The sequence below is a fragment of the Eublepharis macularius genome, chromosome 14 (assembly GCF_028583425.1).
Source record: "Eublepharis macularius isolate TG4126 chromosome 14, MPM_Emac_v1.0, whole genome shotgun sequence".
NCBI lineage: Eukaryota > Metazoa > Chordata > Lepidosauria > Squamata > Eublepharidae > Eublepharis > Eublepharis macularius.
Genome location: NC_072803.1, coordinates 19,190,479 through 19,208,661, shown reverse-complemented (window position 1 = coordinate 19,208,661; position 18,183 = coordinate 19,190,479). Strand labels below are relative to the sequence as shown.

General features: G+C 42.9%; 2 protein-coding genes across 3 annotated transcripts in view; one reads left to right on the top strand and one right to left on the bottom strand.

Annotated features, from left to right (window-relative positions):
• VSIG10L2 (V-set and immunoglobulin domain containing 10 like 2) overlaps window positions 1–6,839 on the top strand; it is a 30,895-nt gene extending 24,056 nt beyond the window's left edge. The window contains exons 9-12 of the mRNA XM_054997349.1: window positions 191–313; window positions 1,771–1,795; window positions 4,783–4,913; window positions 6,697–6,839. Coding sequence (XP_054853324.1) covers window positions 191–313; window positions 1,771–1,795; window positions 4,783–4,913; window positions 6,697–6,839 — 422 coding nt within the window. The remainder of the gene's footprint in view (window positions 1–190; window positions 314–1,770; window positions 1,796–4,782; window positions 4,914–6,696) is intronic.
• A 4,877-nt stretch (window positions 6,840–11,716) lies between these two features.
• The window catches only part of CDON (cell adhesion associated, oncogene regulated), a 64,914-nt gene continuing 58,447 nt past the window's right edge, over window positions 11,717–18,183 (bottom strand). For both annotated transcript variants that reach the window (XM_054997729.1, XM_054997730.1), the window contains exons 19-20: window positions 16,477–16,727; window positions 11,717–15,966 (exon numbers count right to left, since the gene is read on the bottom strand). In XM_054997729.1, coding sequence (XP_054853704.1) covers window positions 15,803–15,966; window positions 16,477–16,727 — 415 coding nt within the window. In that variant the 3' untranslated portion in view covers window positions 11,717–15,802. The remainder of the gene's footprint in view (window positions 15,967–16,476; window positions 16,728–18,183) is intronic.

The following is an 18,183-nucleotide window of genomic DNA, read 5'->3' as shown; positions in this document are numbered from 1 at the left end:
TAAACTCCTCTCTGTCTGGAGATCAGGGGGCGGGGCCACCAGCCATGTGACCATTTTCAAGAGGTTCCGGAACGCCATTCCACTGCGTTCCAGCTGAAAAAAAGCCCCGCACACAACCAAGACTGATTTGGTCTCTCCTGTTCAGAGGCTGTGTTACCCTGCCCCAACAGCAGTTTCCTTTCTCTTGCAGCTGACCCGCCATTCAATGCCTACCCTGCCGTGATCGGTGCAGCGGTGACAGGAATGATTGTGGCAACCGTGGCATCTCTTCTGGGGTTTCAGTATATCATTCGGAACCGGGAGAACAATCCAAGTGAGTGGTTGGCTCAAGATAAGATTGCTTTCCCTTGCTCGGTGGCTGAATCAGGGGATCCCAAGAAATTCTTCCCTGACAGGAGCGCTAGTCAAGGCTTCTCTCTAAAGAAGGAATGTTTTTGCCCAGAAGCACAGGAAGAGTTCAGGATCACTGGATGGGGAATGGACTTAAGAAATCCAGCTGCCTCATTTTGACCTCTTTCTCTCTTCCAGCATGGGATCTGTAATCTCAAGACTTCAGGAACAGCTAGAAACCTCTCTAGGAATCTCTTAAGGGGAGGGTTGCCAACCTCCAAGTGGTGGCTGGAGATCTCCCAGAATTATACCTGATCTCTAGGCCATAGAGATAAATAAACCTGGAGAAAACAGCGGCTTTGGAGGGTTGGTTATATGGCATTGTATACCATTAAGGTCCCTCTCTCCTTGAATCCTGCTGTCTCCAAGCTCCACTCTCAAATTCCCCATGAATTTTCCTGTCTGGAGTGGGCAACCCTATGTAATGGCCCATTTTAAACCTTTGCTTGCCTTGTGATCATAGCAAATGTTCTCTTGCACCAAGAGAGCAGTTGTTGTGTGTTCTGTTTATGCAAAGGGGGAGTGATTATGGATTCCAAAAAGGCTTTTATTCCATTAAGGGTTGGTTGAGTTCATTCTTTACAACAGGGATACAGGGGTTGGGGGATTAAATTTCTTTGCTGGGGTCAGCGGTAGCTGCCAGCAGCTCTGGAGAAGAGTCCATCTAAATACAGACCATCAAAGATATTGGTAGAGCGACCTTCTGTGGCACACAAGCGGTGGAGTCTCGTCTAAGTAACATGATGATGGGCTTAGGGAGTGCTCCGCAGTCAAGGGAGAGAATTGAATAAGGAGCCACAGAATTATGAGAGAAAAGGCAGGAACCTAAAGCCTCCAGGGATAATAAATCAGCAGCTCTCTGTTCCCACTAGGATGCAGAAGCCAGAAAAGTCAAGCTAATTAAAGCCATGGTAAAATAAGCCCCATGCCAGACAGCTAAGGGAAACCTTGACGTGCCCCTGCCTTCGCTCCAAGCAAGTGGATCAGTGCTGTAGGGCAGATCAGTTGCTGGATTATGTGTGGCTACACAGGGTTGTAAAAGCTTCTGGAACATTGCCTGGAAAGGTATTCAGGGGAAAAAAGAGGCATTTTTAATGGGTTTAAAGTCACATCTCTGAGCAGCAGCATTGTCCACTGGGATGCTACTGCTTGTGTGCATGCCATTGCTACATCATTGCATGCTAGGAAGACAACATGAACCGCATTTGCCCTAACATGGTGAACATGCTGCTTGCGTTTGGGGCAGGGGAACCCACTAAGAATTTCTAGTGCAAGAGTACCAATCTCATTGTCCAAGTCCTTTCTGGAGGTCCTTGAATTGGTTGAATTTGGCAAAACCATTCTTCAAATGTGATTTTACCTTCGGTTATTTTCCCACAGGGTTACACGACCTGCTCTTCAGAAGGTAAGGGGTATCCAAGACACCCTTCCTGCTCTTTCCTTTCTCTCATCTCCTGCTCCATCATGATTCCATTCATCTTGTCAGCCTCTTTTTATTAGGCCATTGGCTGGATCCTAAACAAGAGTGAGAGATCAAACTAATGTGCTCCCCAAAAGAAAGCTAGCACGATGCAGACAACTGGCATGGTATCAGGGCCACCCCATCCACTAGGCAGCTGCCTAGGGTACCAGAGGTGGAGGGGTGGCAACCATGCCTGCTGCTGCCCTACCTCTCCCATGCCATTGGGGTCTTCTGCAGCAAGGAGAAGCTCCAGGAGGCACCCCCTCCCAGCCCCAGTTGGTGGCTGGTGAGGAACCTGTTCTTTCCTTCACTCCCTCTATTGGGGAGGAGGGTGCAGGCTTGGCCAGGCCACCTCTGTGGCAGGATGTTGTGAAAAAGTGGGTAGCTTCCTGCTGTGCTACTGCACAAAGGAGAGAGGAAGATGGGCGCTGCCTTGCTATCTCTGTGCCACACAGCTGTGCTTAGGGCAAGGAGAATGGGCACCACCTCCTTGTGATGCAGGGAGAGGGTGGGCACTATCTTTCTGTATCCTTGATGTGCAGGAGGGTAAGGAGGGTATATGCCATCTTCCTGCTCCCCAGAGTGGTGTAGGGTGTGGGGTGGCAGTGGTTTGGGCATCCCAGGTGAGGGTGCCCAAAAGGCTTGGGCTGACCTTGTGTGGTGTAGCAGAATGCCAATTTAGAATGGGGGGGGCAGGTTTCAATTCCTTTTCAGCCATGGAGCTCACTGGGTTTCTTAAACTTAAGTTGCATTGCAAAGAAATTTTGAGGATATGGAGTAGAGATGGGCATGAACCGGAAAAAAACCGAACCATGCGGTTCGTGGTTCATCAAATTTCATGAACCACAAACTTTCACGAACCTGCTCCTGGTTTGCGAACTGGCTCATTTGGTTAATGAAAATGTCACATCCGGGCCAGAAAACCATCACTTCCGGGTCAGTAGAAGGTCACTTCCGGGCCAGAAGAAGGTCACTTCGGGGTCAGCAGAAAGTCTGCAGGAAGTCCATCCCCTGTTGCCTAGGAAACTGATTGATTGGCACCAGACTGTCTGCAGTCATGAACCAAAAAATGATCCAAACAAACCAGCCTAAAGTTTGTGGCAGTTCGTCAGAAATGGGATCTGACGAACCGAGGTTCGCGAACCACAAACCAGCCTGGTTTGTGTTTGATTTTGGTTCGTATTTCAGTTCGTGCCCATCTCTAATATGGAGTGCTGTGGCTGCTTGGAGGAAGGACAAGATAAAACAATAGAAATTCTCCAAAAGGTTTGACCTGTCCCCGAATAAGAGACTGGTCTGAAGCAACTGAATTTTTGAAGCAAGATTTCATATCTAAACCTTTGAATTATAACTTTCAATTTTTTTAAAAAAAAATCCTCATTCAAAATTGGAATAGTGACATTTGGAATCCTGGTGAATTTCAATGCTATCTTTTTTTTGTGTGCAAAACTTTGTTTCAGCTTTAGATCATATGCATGGCACCAATTTCCAAGAAGAGATGTATAGAGGATAGAATTCCGAGTTCAGGTCTGGAGTCTGCACATGTCATTCTTGGTCGTTGCATAGTACCCTCCCCCCACGCCCCCTGATATTTCCATACTTATGGTGAAATACCCAGGGATCTAGCATCTGGGAGAATCACGTTTGATTCCCTGCTCTGCCATGGGAGCTTGCTGGGTGACCTTGGGCAAGTCATGTAGTCTGACCTACCTCACAGGATTGTTGTGAGGGGGGAAGTGGAGGCAAGAATAATGAAATAAGACACTTTGGGTCCCCATCGGAGAGAAAGGTGGGATATAAATTAAGTTAAATAAATAAATTCTGGGAGAACTCCAGGCCCACCCAGCAGTTGATAACCCCTGTGGTAACTCTCAACTAGCTGCTTTCTCAGTCTTTACCCCTGTAGCAAGAGAGAACTTTGGGGGCTAGCAGGAAAGCAGCTCAAGTTTTTGTCTCCAGTAACATTTGTCTATCACCACTTGATCGCTACTACCTGTCTGTATTTGCAGCATATAATTTCCACCGTTAGCATCTTTCACCTCTCCTTCTGCTGCCATATTTTCTCAATATCAATGCTGTCCTTCATCTCCTGTTGATATTTCCATCCAAGACACAGCTCTGCAGCATAGTGGTTAAGTGGCTGGGCTGTGAGTCACCACTGCTGGTTCAAATCCCACTACTGCCGTGAGCCTTGGGTTAGCCACTCCTCTCAGCTCCAGCTGTATTGTGGGGTAATAACAACACCCACTTTGTTCTCTCTGAGTGGGGCAATAATCTGTCTAGAAGAGTGGTACAAAAGTGCAGTTATTATTATTATTCTACATGGATTGGGGCTGATGACTGAAAAGGGCTTCTCTTCAGTGCCTATTGTTACAAACTTTGGTACTTCTCCCTTGTATATCAGGACCATGTAATACCTGTGCTTCTCCCAAGATGTGTGACCACCATTTTGAATGAATAGGCCATGTTTTCCAGCTTCAATATGCACGAATACCTATCCAGATTGCAGATACAGAGGGTGGAAAATACATGCATTGCCCTATTCAGACAAAATGCTGATTGCACATATAGAGAGGATTGCGCAAGGTAACAACCGAAATGAGCTGTACTCTTTAAGTACTCCACCCTCAAAAGGATGGCACTCATAAATGCCAGACAATTAATTTTATAATAACATGAAGCCTAGGACCCTTTAAAAAATCTGTCAATCATTTGGCATTTAGCAAGAGAAGGAATTGAAAAGCAGGGGTGGTGGTGGTATGCACTAGGATGTAGATACAATATTTCTTTCAGCTGGCAGGCTTGGGCTCCCAAGGCAACAAACATAATGAGTGCTGGCACCTCTTTTTTAGGAAAAAAAGGCACTGTTGAGAAGCAGGGGATATTTCTGACGCTCTCTCTCCTGTGCTTGCTGCATCCCCTCTCTTTAGGGATGGTGCAGAAGGTCAGGAGCATATTAGCACTCCCGAAGACGCTGAGCCTGAGGCAACAACAGCAGTGGATGGCGAGGCTACTGAGCAGCTTGGAGAAACCTCTGCTCCAGCTGAGGAAACCTCAGCAGGTAAACAACTAGGGGACCCACCTCTGGATTAATAATAGCATTCCCAGCAAACCGAGTATGGATGCTCCTTGGCAGAAAAGGAAAGATCATTGGGAGAAGCCCTGGTTCACTGGCACAGGATCTGCTGTGCATGCAGAAGGTTACTGGTTCAGTCCTCGGCCTCTCCGGGTTAAAATGATCTGAGGCAACAGGGACACAGAAGATCCTCTTGCTTGGGATCCCAGAGAGTTGCTGACAGAGTAGACGCCACTGAGAGCTAAACTACAAGAGACGAATTGCACGAGGTCACTCACGTGAAGGGAGTCACAATATTAACCGGGAAGCCGAGTTTTAAAAGACAGATCGGAAGGCTCTGTCAATTTCCCTCTCTACAGAACCAGCAAAAATTGCCCCAGGGGATTTGTTTATTTCCTTTTTGCTTCCCAGAAGGGGAGGTGAAACTGACAGAGCCTTTGGGAGACGAAGAAGAAATAAACAAACCCTCTAAGGAGCCATCTTTGCTGCTCTAGAGAAGTGAAACCGACAAAGCCTTCCAATCTGTCTTTTAAAACTTGGCTTCTCAGCTAACACTGCAACCCCTTCACATGAACATCCTCGTGTAATTCATCTCTTGTAGTTTAGCTGTGAGCTTGATGCAAAGCAGCTTTCTGTGTACATTGCACAAGATGTTTGTTCTGTGGATGTTGAACCTTTGGGGGTTAGGTAATCCAGAGAGAGATTCCTCAAATGAACTGTGGTATATTGGGTCTCATCCAAACCCTGCTTTCATAAGGCCAGTCTTAAGATCTGGTCCCTAAAACGGTGACCTTGCTGCCATTCTCCCTTCTGAAGAGGCAAGCCATTTTCTAAACAGAACAATGGCTTGCTTCTTTGGAAATGGGAACTAATTTGCTTTTTTAAAAAAGCTTTGTCTGAGCATACAGTTCTTTACATGTGTGTGTGTGTACAACATTTTTTAAAATTATGCTCAGAATTTTATGCAAGGTGCTGAAAGCATGAATTATGTTTTTTTTGAGAGTGGTAGCTTGCACGATTGTGGCAATAACTTTGAAGCTTACCTAGAAGAATTTATTGTATATGGCCATAGTCCTTCGCAAGCTAAAAGCATTCATAATAAAACATGCATACAGATACAATTGCAGTAAAATGCATTTTACCTAAAATAAACAGCTTTAAAATCTAACAGATTAAGAGGCAAAAATATGTATCACTCTTTACTTCCTAGTTGCCACATTTGCTCTTATTTTCCTGGCAGCCAGGGCATGAAGTGCCATCCTATTAGAGATAAAAGGATCTGTATTTGAGAGTATAAAATTTAATTTATCAAAGTCAGGTAGAAGATGAAGACCAGATAAAATATTGGTGAGAAATTCCCCCCTTGGCTCCTGGTATAAGGGACAGTTTAAAACATAGTGTGGTAAATCCTCAATTGAGGTTCTACAGATAACTTTGAAGCATTTGCAGCCAAGATTTTGGCCCTTTAAGTCCACATAGCCCACCCTTATGCTCTGCGCGTACCTCTTCACCTGATGCGTGACTGAAAAACATGCACGAGGAGCACGTTGATGACAGCACACCTATTGGTCCCTAGTTCGTGACATTTTTGTCTGTGAGCACACCATCCGCACTTTCCCAAGGAATGGAAAAACGGAAACTGTATTTTGGGGTTATTATTAGTATTGGATCTTAGCTGGAAGATATTTGCTAAGCTCTCCCATCTCCCCGCCTTACAGTCTCACACGCCCATTACCTTTTGCATGAACATATTTTCTGTCTTTTGCAGAGGGCAGCCCACAGGAAACTACGGTGGTCCAGGAGGATTCAGCAACAGCCCAGGAGGATGCCTCTGGCTCAGAACCTGGTCCAGCTCCCACTGAAGAGGATGCTCCAGTTAATGTTACAATCACAGTGACAGCAACTCCGTGACTACTCTGAGTTGTGACTCCCTGTTCTGGGGTAGGGAGGGAGATATGATGCTTGGGAAGACTGGAGAAACAGGCCTTATTCAAGAATTGGAATGGCAAGGATTTTCACATCATAGATGCTGTCCCTTTTGCCCCATTGAAGGACAATCTTTAGGGAGTGTGTCTGCAATGTGAGCCATGGAACCAAAGTGCGCCTTGGAGTGAAGAACGGATGGCCTCTAGAAATCCTGAGATAGAGGGCATTTGCCCAGTTTGATACCTTTCTTCCTCTTTGTGGAAGCTGGTGGGGAAGTTTTTGGTCCAGGAATCATGGTCCGTAAGCCTTAAAGTTGATTTGTACATAGTTTGCAGACCACCCAGAGAGTGCTCAGCTGGGACAACCAAAACGACACCCTGTTATTGAATATCTTTGTACACTAGTGGGCATACAGAATAACAATTGGTGTCACTAATGCTGTTAAACAGTCTGATGCACTGAGACGGTGGAATTTGTCTTTTTTTCTTAGCAGAGATGAAAGCCCACAGTAAATCAGTAAGGGACATCCCTAAAGTGGTTTGAAGAACTGAAGAGTTTTTTTACTTTTCTCTTGGTATCTAAAAAGCATTTGGTTAAAGTAGATTGATGGAAGTCTAGGAACTCCAGTTTTACTGCTAGGACTTAAAGCACTAACTGCCACTGTTCATTGAGTTGGAGTAGTTAACTTAGGGCCAAATACATGGAGGTTGGTTTTTCCCTAAAAGCAGTTATAGCTTGGCCGATTCCGCACGGCTTACTTGAAGCTGGAACGTTGTGGAACATGCCCAGAAAAACGCAGAAGATCAGGATGTTGCGTAAAATTCTCGCGAGAAAACACAATCCTCCGTGTTTTTCCTGGCATGTTCCGCAACGTTCCGGCTTCAGGTAAGCCGTGCAGAATCGGCCCTGGTTGCACATGTGCCTGGGAATTCAGATTTGGGAGTTTGAACAAATCAATGGTCTAAGAAACATGGAATCCTAAAACACTATTCAAGGTGGCTCTAATGATATTTTGATTTTCCGCCTCTGGCCAGTCTAGGGCTGTGACTTCCTCCGACCTCTAGGAATTCAGGTGTGAATTCCTCTGACTTCTAGGAATTCATAAATGCAGAGCACAAACTTCCTGCTCCCACCTACCCCCACCTACCTCCCCCATTCCATCTCCCATTTTAGGATAGTTTAGGTGGGTAGCCATGTTGTTCTGCAGTAGAACAGCACAATTTTTTTCTAGTGCCATCTTAGAGATCAACAAGATTTTCAGGGTTTAAACTTTTGTGAGTAAGAGCTCCGTGTCTTAAGAAGGGAGCTCTGATTCTAAAAAGCTTACACTCTGAAAATCTTGTTGGTCTCTTAAGGAGCCACTGGACAAAAATCTTGTCATTTTAGGATATTTATTTCTGACTAGCTGGCTGAGGTTCTCTAAAATTCCCAAACGATGTTGAATGTCTGCCTTCTACGCAGCTGTTAAAGCCAAAACCAGTCTACCACAAAACAAAGATAGCTATGCTCATTGGGATTACTGGTTTTGAAGTTAATGGGTCCCAGTTTACATTTGTGTAAAAGGCAAGGGAACAGAGGATGTGACAAACTGATGACTATGAGAGAGGTTTCCAAATGGAGCAGACAATAAACTGTTTGCTTGGCCCAAACAAAGGAGAAAGAGGGATAGGGGCACACATGCTAACAGGAGTGCTGACTTCATTACATTAATCCCTCCTGGTTTTAAGCCAGGGCCCAGTGAACGTGGCATGTCAACAACTTTATGGCAGGACACATTCCTTTCATTGTCCTCCAAGAAGGCAATCTGCTGCACTGTGGGAACGGCCAGCCCCACCGGCATCCATCCCCTCATCTTGCCCTGGAATCTCATCGTGTCATCTTGTTAGCTCAGGGCCCAGGCCAATTAAACAGCAGCCCTAAGCAACGGGAACAAAGCAGCTCTTCAGCGAACAAGAGGCAGAACTGTTTGCTTCACCAGCTGGGCTATGGGATGGGTGGGAGACGAGAACACCCCCAGCTGAAGCATACCAGCTGCTTACTCACACATTTTGTGCAGTTTTTCCTGTAGCAACACCTTCTCCAAATGCCAACAACAAAAAGCCTTCCCCCCCACCCCCCCCACCCCACCCCACAAACTGGTAAATTCCATCCAAGAACTTCATACAAAGCTAGTGAGCTGCTGCCTCCAGATCCAGGAAGGTTTCCTGAAACTTGCTTGAAAGAGAATACTTGTATGGCACTTACAAAAACCCAGATGTCCAGGGAAGGCACAAAACAGGATGAATGGATACATGAGGAAAATGGAGGAGGAGGAAGTCTTCAGGGAGCTTGTTTTGGTATGGCTTATTACTGCAACATCAAGTCCTTTAAAACTACTGGGCAGCCACATTAAAAAAAAAGGAATTCTATTTGCTCCAATCAAAAGTAACAAGCAAACAAATTATATGCAGCAAAACTCTCAAGCTGGTTGTCAAACAAAAACATGAAAAAGCAAGGGGAGGGAGGCTCAAGGCTGTTACTAGGCAGAATGGAAACCCCTTATGTCCACACTGTAGCAACCTGGCCAAGCAGTTATCTCCAAACGTGATGTGATGTTTCTTTTTAACTAGTCCTAGTAAGAGCTATTAACCTACTGTTCGCTTTCTATTTTTTATTTCCCCTTATTGTTCAGGGTAGTCATGGGATTTGCAGAACCCCTATAGATATGCAGAACACCAGCTGAAGAGGGAGATACAGGAAACTGTGGCAATGGTAGATCAGAAACACTAAGGACAGTACACAGAATGATGGGACACACGAATATGGGAACTATGGAGACAGGAATGCAGGTCCCAGTGCAGGGATGCTAGAGCTCTAATGCCAATTATTTGTTCAAGAGGCAATTCTAAATGGATTTTGAGACAATTTAGGACTCCAGGAGAAAGTAAGATAAGCAGCTACAGAAATCACAAGGCACAAACGTATGCAGAAGATGCCAGATGACCATTGGTTCTTGAGAAGCAAAGCAGGGAATCCTTTTCCAGAGCAACTACACTACTGCACTTTCCTTAAGGCACCCTGTTACAGAGCATTTCCACCAAGATTGTATGCAGCGTTTACACAAGCCGCACATCCTGTGAAGAATACATAATAGGATGTTAAGGGAGGATGGGGAGAGAACTCTCAGCTCATGATCTTAATTTTTCAGCAGGTCACAGTAACTTCCATTTAGTGGATTTGCCAGCCACTCTATGGTCCTAAATATAACCATGAGTATATGATAAGAATATTATTCTTATCAAAAGCAGTGATGCCATTTTAAGAAGCAAACCAGCGTTCTCCCATCCCTGCAACTTTCAACCTTCATATAGGGCAGATTTTGGACTCCATCTTGTGGATAATCCTCAAAGACTACACCTGGTGCAAGAAGCCAGTGTCTGATTTTTATTCATTTATAATATTGATATCCTGGCTCATCTCAGACTCCAAGTCAGCCTTCTCTGGAAATGTCTAAATCATATGAAAAGGGGTGAGGTTAACTGCTCAGTCCTGCACTGGCACCCATGTTAAACCAAAATGACATACCAACCTTGCTCTGCCTTTAAGAACATGCCTTGCAGAATCAAACCAGTGGTCCATGAAGTCCAGCACCTTGTCTCACAATGGCCAACCAGTTATTCTGCACCGAGGCCAATGCCTTCCCAATGTTGCCTGCCTGCGCTAGTATTTGGAGGTTTACTGCTTCTGATTTGCGACTGTCCCCTTGTTGCCATATCTAGTAGCCAATGATGGACCTATCCTTCATGAATTTAACTCATCCCCTTTTAAAGTCATCTGTGCTTGTAGCTATCACTACAGCCTTTGGCAGTGAATTCCACATTTTAATCATTTGTTGAGCAAAGCAGTACTTCCTTTTGTCCATACTGAATGTATTTCTCATCAACTTTAATGGGTGACCTCAAGTTACAGCATTTTGGGAAAGGGAAAAAAGTTTGATCCACCCTCTGCCCCATGTATAATTTTATAAACCTTGGTCATGTCACCCTGCCCCCAGTAGCTTTAGACTTTCATCATAGCCTTTTATCTTGGTTGCTCTCATCTGTACTTTTGCCAGCTTTTTACCTGTTCACGCCTAGCAAAACTGACTCCGAGAAGAAAACTACAGTGAGAAGTGCTAGGCTGCTTTTGCATAAGGAACTCGCAGATTTCCATATGCTTATTTCCACTTATGCTCTATACCCCAGCACAGGTGGAATTGGGGGCTCCTCTTCAGAGCAGTCAGTAAAAGCATGCCTTTTACAGAATTGTGTCATTGGTCTAGCAAAGACAGTATTATCTGCTCTGACTTGGCAGCAGCTTTCCAGGCACCTACTATCTGACCCCTTTAACTGGAGACACTGGAGACTGAACCTATGATCTTTGTGCGCAAAGCAGCTACTTATCACTGCACCCCAGGCCCAGCTCTGCTGGAACAGATGAGTGGGACAAGCAGCAGATCTAAGAAGATCAGAGCACAGGGCATTTCAAAAACTCTGTGCCAAACAGCCAATGGTAATACGGTCATATAAGTCTACTCTTGCAGTTAATCATGCACCACTTTGCTCAAGGCAAACATCCATTTCTTGGCAAAAATATTTGCTCTGCTGACCACTGAACAATGCTTTAGGGCTACAAAATATGCTCTACAGTGTAAGTGAAGTTTCTGTTAAACAGTAAATTTTTTTAACTTATTCATGATGATGCTTTAAACAGTAAATCATGAGGTTGCTGAACCTGGAGATGCTAATTCCAGAGAACTGTCAAGCTTAACTATTCTATAGCAGCTGCAAACACCAGAAAACAGTCATAATTATAACACTCGACATTGGACAAAGCAGCATCATTGTCTTTAATATTAAAACACAAGAAATATCCTGCCCCAAACTACACCATTTAAACATATGTACATTTCCAAAAAAAGATTACAACTTTTTAAAGGAAAATATAGCATATTTTCTATATGATACAAAAGACATGCATCTTTAAATCATTTATTTGCAAGACAACAAAAGTACAAAATATAAAAATCACTTATTGCTTAGACAGCAATACTTTATTTTAAGCCAAGTGACTTTTTGGAGGCTCGAGGGTGAGGAAGAATGTGATGCAGTTCAAAAGCTAAGGATAAGCATCATCAGGAAACTTCTCAGGAAAAAACTTGTTAAAGCTCAAGAGGCTACTGATATGGGCCCTGCTGCTCCTAAACACCAGCCACAGCAGCAAGTCAACTGATTTCAAAGGGACATGCTTGCAGTGTGTTGCTCAGGAAGGGGCCTGAAAGCCATCTGGCAGACCCCCGGAAGTACCTGGCACTTAAAACTAGAGGAAACAAACCATATGATATGCATTTGTTTGACACAATTTCTATCTCCTTTTCATGAACACGCATGCCTGATGCCAAGCCCTGGATGAAAGATATGGAACACTTACTTTTCTGCAGTCATTTTGACAGTGAATTTCACAACTGTGGGGGGAGAAAAAACTCCCAAGATAGCCATAGAATTCAAAGATGACAAGGACTAAGAAGCCACAAGAATAAAGGGTTTAGGCTTCTACTTGCTGACCTAGTTTTGAATACACACATTCAAAATTCTCTGTAAACATGAGGACTAGATACATTAAGAAGCTGGCATCCTAAAGATTTTAAATGAGATGCCAGAAATCTCACAGAAGTGCTTTGCAGGGTCCCAAGGCAGCCCACAAAATTACTGGGTTTAAAAAATTTGGAAAGGTGGCAACATAAACATAATTGAACATAGAGTAGGAATGTAAAATGCCAAGTGTCAGGCAGACCAGATTTTTCTGGCTTCCTGGAAAAAACTCCCTAGGCAAAATGGGATATAAATGGCCAGTTGGATTTGAGAAACTGGGCCACATGCATACATTTTGTAAGATTCATAATTATACAACTATAGTTGGGAAACCACACAACCCCCTAAAATATGAAGGCAATATATAACTTTTATAAATAAAATACAATAAAAGGGGGAACACTTAAAACAGTGTCACACAATATAAATAAAGCAATCCTTGATGAGATTCACAGTTTAAACTCTTTCCCAGTCTCTACATATGACTGTCTCAGTCCAGAATTTAAAGGCTCATGTTACCTGCCTGGGGTCTCTTGTCTCAAACCAGCTCCATGCAACTGAAATGATGCCAGAATTCCTTGAATTCCCACATCAAAAGTATTTTGACATTTTCATTCTCTGAAAAGGCATCTATTTATGTCCAAACCAGCCAGGCCATTGCACTCACCAGTAATATGAACTTTCAGAACTGATTCCTCTTCTACAGTTACTAAAATAGTTTCAGGTAGGTAGCCATGTTGGTCTGCACTAGAACAGCTGGATTTGAGTCCAGTGGCACCTTAGAGACTAACAAGATTTTCAGAGTATAAGTTTTTGAGAGTCAAAGCTCCCCTTCTTCAGAAGCTTCTTCAGTTACTAAAATGTTAATTCTTTTGAAGTCTCAATACATTATCAGTTCAGTGTTGAGACAGATGGCAGAGACTTTCTGTGGATCTAACTAATAACCAAATCATGTTTTACACCATTTAGTTTCCTACTGGAGAATATACTTGCATAGTAATCCAGAAAAATGCATTGCAAATTCTCATTAGGGAGCCTTATTTATAAAATTATATAATATACATAATATATTATATAAAATATATTACACACACTATATACACATACAGCATTTGACATTTGCTGCAGCAGTTACAAAAATACAAAGCTTGTTTTTATTACACACACACAAGCCTTGCTCAGTGTGGCACATTGCACCTGCGGGCATCTCCTCCGCTCATCTATAAAGGGGTGGGTGGGTGTGTTGCAATTCCTATTCGGGCAGCTTTGCCCTCTTCGGCCTCCCCCCTGAACAGGGTGTTTCTGGTTCCTGGCTTCAGCTAAGAAAAATGAATTCATATTGCCTTGGGGCAACTGTAATTTTAAATTTATGTGTCTCCGATTCTTGGAAAAGGTGTTTTACAAGTGCAAATTTGTTTTATTTATGCTGGTTAAGGAGGGGAAAATATGCAGCTCGCCTTGTGACACAGACATCATGCACCCTTGGCTATTTCTGAGAGAGGCAGATTTCTTAAAGCAACATATTCAGTTGTTATGCAACTAGCGGCAAGGCTGACACATCGTAACAGCACAGGATGAAGTGGACTCTGCATTTTTTGTCAATCAGGGGAAGCAGGGACTCTACACTACTATTTCTAGTCGCCCAAGCTGTGCGTAAGTACACCCTGCTCCCAACATTTTGAGAAGGGATTAAAGACAATAAAAGCACAGATATCTTTGGAAAGACCAAGGCAAAAGAATTCAATTGTGAAGCCAGTACATACCAGATATAGTGAAAAGATTCATCAGAAACCTTATAATAAATGCTTGTTCTCCCCCTCCATTCCAGTGTACTAAAAAACAGGCATGGAAAAACCTTGTCGGGACCAACTTCCACCAAGGAACACACACGCTTTTGATTTTCACATAGAATACATTTGCACCAATTGCTTCACAAGATGGGTGCCTCAATAAAACTACAATTGGCTAGCCCAGTCTTCACCGCATTCCCAAACTGGTCCCCAATTAATGCTAACCTTTTTTTGCATCTAATTAGGACATCAGTTGAAAGGCACCGATTTCCTTGTCTGTATAAACACTCTGGATCTCCTCACTGTGGTCATTCCCTTGTAGTTTCTCTTCAGTATAAACTTTATTTTGTTAAGTGTCTGCTTAGTTCACTACGCAACACCCTCAGCAACAAAACTGGGGGGGGGGGGGGAGGAGTCATTTCAAATTCATTTTGTCTGCTTTCCTATCTTAGATGATGTTGCTTTTCATTTTTTTTCACAACCTCAACCATGTCATTGAAAAAAACAACCCAGCCTAAGGAAGAAAAAAAAGCATATATTACAGGTAACAGCAAGGGAATACTAGGGGATATTTCAAAGTGTTTAGAAGTGCTACAAGGGGTATTGGTGAAAAATAATCATGCTTAACTCTTTGACCTAGCAGAAAGGTCTATGAATGTTTTTGCCAACACAGGTTTCTCCAGGATACACCATCTCTCTTCCTACCTAGGACTAGCATAACAAGAACTCTGACTAGTGCATTCACCTAAATGAGCCACATTGCAGGCATACCATTGGACAGCTAGCCTTCACCAGTACTGATGGACCTGTATGGCATGCAGAGTTTGTATTAATATAGTTTCTGTTACAAAGGCAACCATTTCATTTTAGTGTTTTTATGGTTAAATGGTAGTTATTTCACTAATGTGCTGTAATAGTTAAAACAGCTGGAGCTTTTGGAGCAATGCTTCAATTTGTTCTGCTTCCACTTGCATCAATTTTCCTGACAGATTATGCCCCAAAACTTTAGCTGCTTACATTTCAGACAAGATAAAGTCTAAACCATCCCCACTAAGCAAATTTGATAAATACATCCACTGGGGTGAATCCAAGCAGCTTTTCCACTCAACCTCATGACTACTACAGCCCCTAACCAACCTGGATTTTTCCCATTAATGTCCTGAGATCCCTAGCAAAACCATTTTGGCTGATCAATGGGGAGTCCCTTCCTCCCTTGTTTCTAATCAGTGGAAAAGGTAATTGAATCCACCCCACTATCCTGCAAAAATGTTTTTCTAAACTGTTTCTATCCATGGAAGGCACCCTATTACATTTCTAAATTATTATTACAGATTCATTAGATAATCACAAAGGTTTCAACCTGGAAGGGGTGGGAAAGAATTTCTCAAGACATAAATAATATGAAAAGGCAAAATATCTTTTTTAAAAAATTACATTCATAGGACACTATACCCAAATAATAAATAGTGACTCTTATAATTAACATCAGTCCCTTTCACCAACTCTGCTGTGCAGCTACTGGCTTTAAGTGGGGAAAATGGCCACTTCCTCAAGTCTCCTGTAGATGGAGCTGTCGAAGACCTCCTAAGCTGTCCAACGTAACACCATTTGAAAGCCCTTCTGTTTTTTCATTGCAGTCCTTTGAAAGAGGCTGAAGAATAAGTGGGCTCCAGCTCAGCATATGATTGGATGTTTCCAAATGTGAAGTGTTCTCTGCAAATCAAAAGCATCCAGTGTTACAGCAGTTTGGCAACCTCCCCCCACCACCAAGAATTCAAGAGGCTTGGTGCAAGCCCTGTCTAGCTCAGAAGCAAGGGTACTGTCTGCTGAATCATTAGCACCCCCTCCCTGCAGCAATTCTGCCTTAAGAATGCAGCCTGATTAATCTTAGCTGTTGAAATATAAGATCACAGCCGAAGGTGGTCCTGGCAGGGATTTGAATAAATTAGCACTGCGATTAAAATAAATCAGTCATCACAACATAATCAGGGAAGAGTATTGGATGAAATCCATTAAGAAACCAACATAAATTCATAATTTAGCAAAGCACCCCAAAAGGCACTGGAATGTCAGTTTTCGTGACATGCACTAGGAACCACAAAATATTTCAGCAAATTGATCTGTCTAATCTTGGTTTTGTGTTGATGCTTTACAGCAGCTGAAGTAAACAGCAACCATTTGGAAGCCACTATATTTTCCCACCTTCTTCAAACTCTGGTATACCTTCTGTACAATCTGTATTGAGCTGATTCACGTTTTCTTGGCAGCAAGAATCCCGAGAAGATAAGGACTCCACGTTTTCCTTGCCATTGTCTTCAGTCTCAATGTTGCACCCGGGGACTGGGGATGCTAAGCACATCGTGACCATCACATGATTCAGCGGTTTCATTTCTAAACTGTCTTGCTGATAAGGTGCTATGATGGGCATCACAGGTACCGTGCTGCTGCTGAAAGTGCCAGTTTTAGTAAAACACCTACAGTTTCAAAAAAAGAAACAGTAAAAATTCCAAGCTTGCTAACGCTTTTGTTGTCCTTCAATAAAATATGCAGAGTAATTATATTCAGCATTTTAAAACAACCTCTGGTCAAGTGCTGTATTGTAACATCACTCTATTTTACTGGAGTAATTTTAGGATGAAACCATACGTTGTGTAATTCTATGAGTATTTCCCCCAGACCTTAAAAAATACAAACACCTTGATTATACCCACAGCAAGAGAAGAGGGACTATTTAACTCTCCTTGTACCAGCTTCCCTTGCTGAAAACTGCTAACTGCAAGCTGCTTTTACCCTACTAGGGAAAGAGTATAAATAATTGCCATCCTCTCCCCACCCCTCCAGTACAGCTTGGAGGTGGTGAATTTCATTGGTGGGGGGAAGAACAAAGAGAAGGTTACAGTTAAAGTTAAAAAATGCATAGACTGGTCTTTTTTAAGTTGCTGCCCTCACAGCTGCAACTTGTAGCAAAGTTTGAAAAAATCATCAAAGAAATGCATATAACATGTAGTTCTGTCATGAGAAACTGCAAGAGCTTTAATGCAAGTTTCTCTTTGAATTGATAAGAACCCCTGCTTGAGAGCTGCAAATAGAGCAATTATATCCAATATTGAATTCTTCACCATTGTAAAACTAAGAACTGAGAACATGCTTCTGACTCTTCCCAGACAGAATCTTTGATAATTCTGAATTGTGAAAGAGTAGTCAAGCAGTGAAGGAAGTCAATTCCTTCTAGGCGAAGCTACTTAGTCTTTGAACAACAAAAAGGGCAGCTTACAGCTAAAATCCTTTGTAGACATGCCCAGCACTAATCCACAAAGCACTGGGAAACTGCCAGGACTGTAAATGTTTGCAGCTCAGGGACACAAGGACACTGGGGCAGTTATCAACTTGTTTTTTCAGCAACTCCTGGTAAATGCTAACTAGCGCTGACTGACAGCATGCACTTCTAAATTAACTTTTAATCTAAAAAAACAGCCACCAAACCTTGTATTTAGGACCCACATATGCTATAAACCATATAATGATAAAGATAGATTCCTAGGGCTATTATAAGTGAATGGAAGAAGCAACACCATTATTTCAACTCTGAATGACAGATTTGACTTTACTGTTTTAGACCCTGATGGTCACAGAAAGCTTAGACTTGCTGAAAGATCTGTTGGGAAGCTACTTGACGACCGCTTAATGAACAATGGCTAGGTGGTGAAAGTAACTTGAATAATGCACATGAGAAACCCCGCCCCCCAAGGAGAGGGAATTACTGGTGCAAAATTTGACATTTAGTGCATTTTCATGGCTTCTACAGCTTGCTTTCCATTCAGAGTTACCTCATAGGATGGAGCTAATTAATAGAAACTTTTGTCTGAATTGCTCCTTGTCAACACCACCATTTACTGCTAGTCACTGCAAAGTTACATAAGATTTATAATT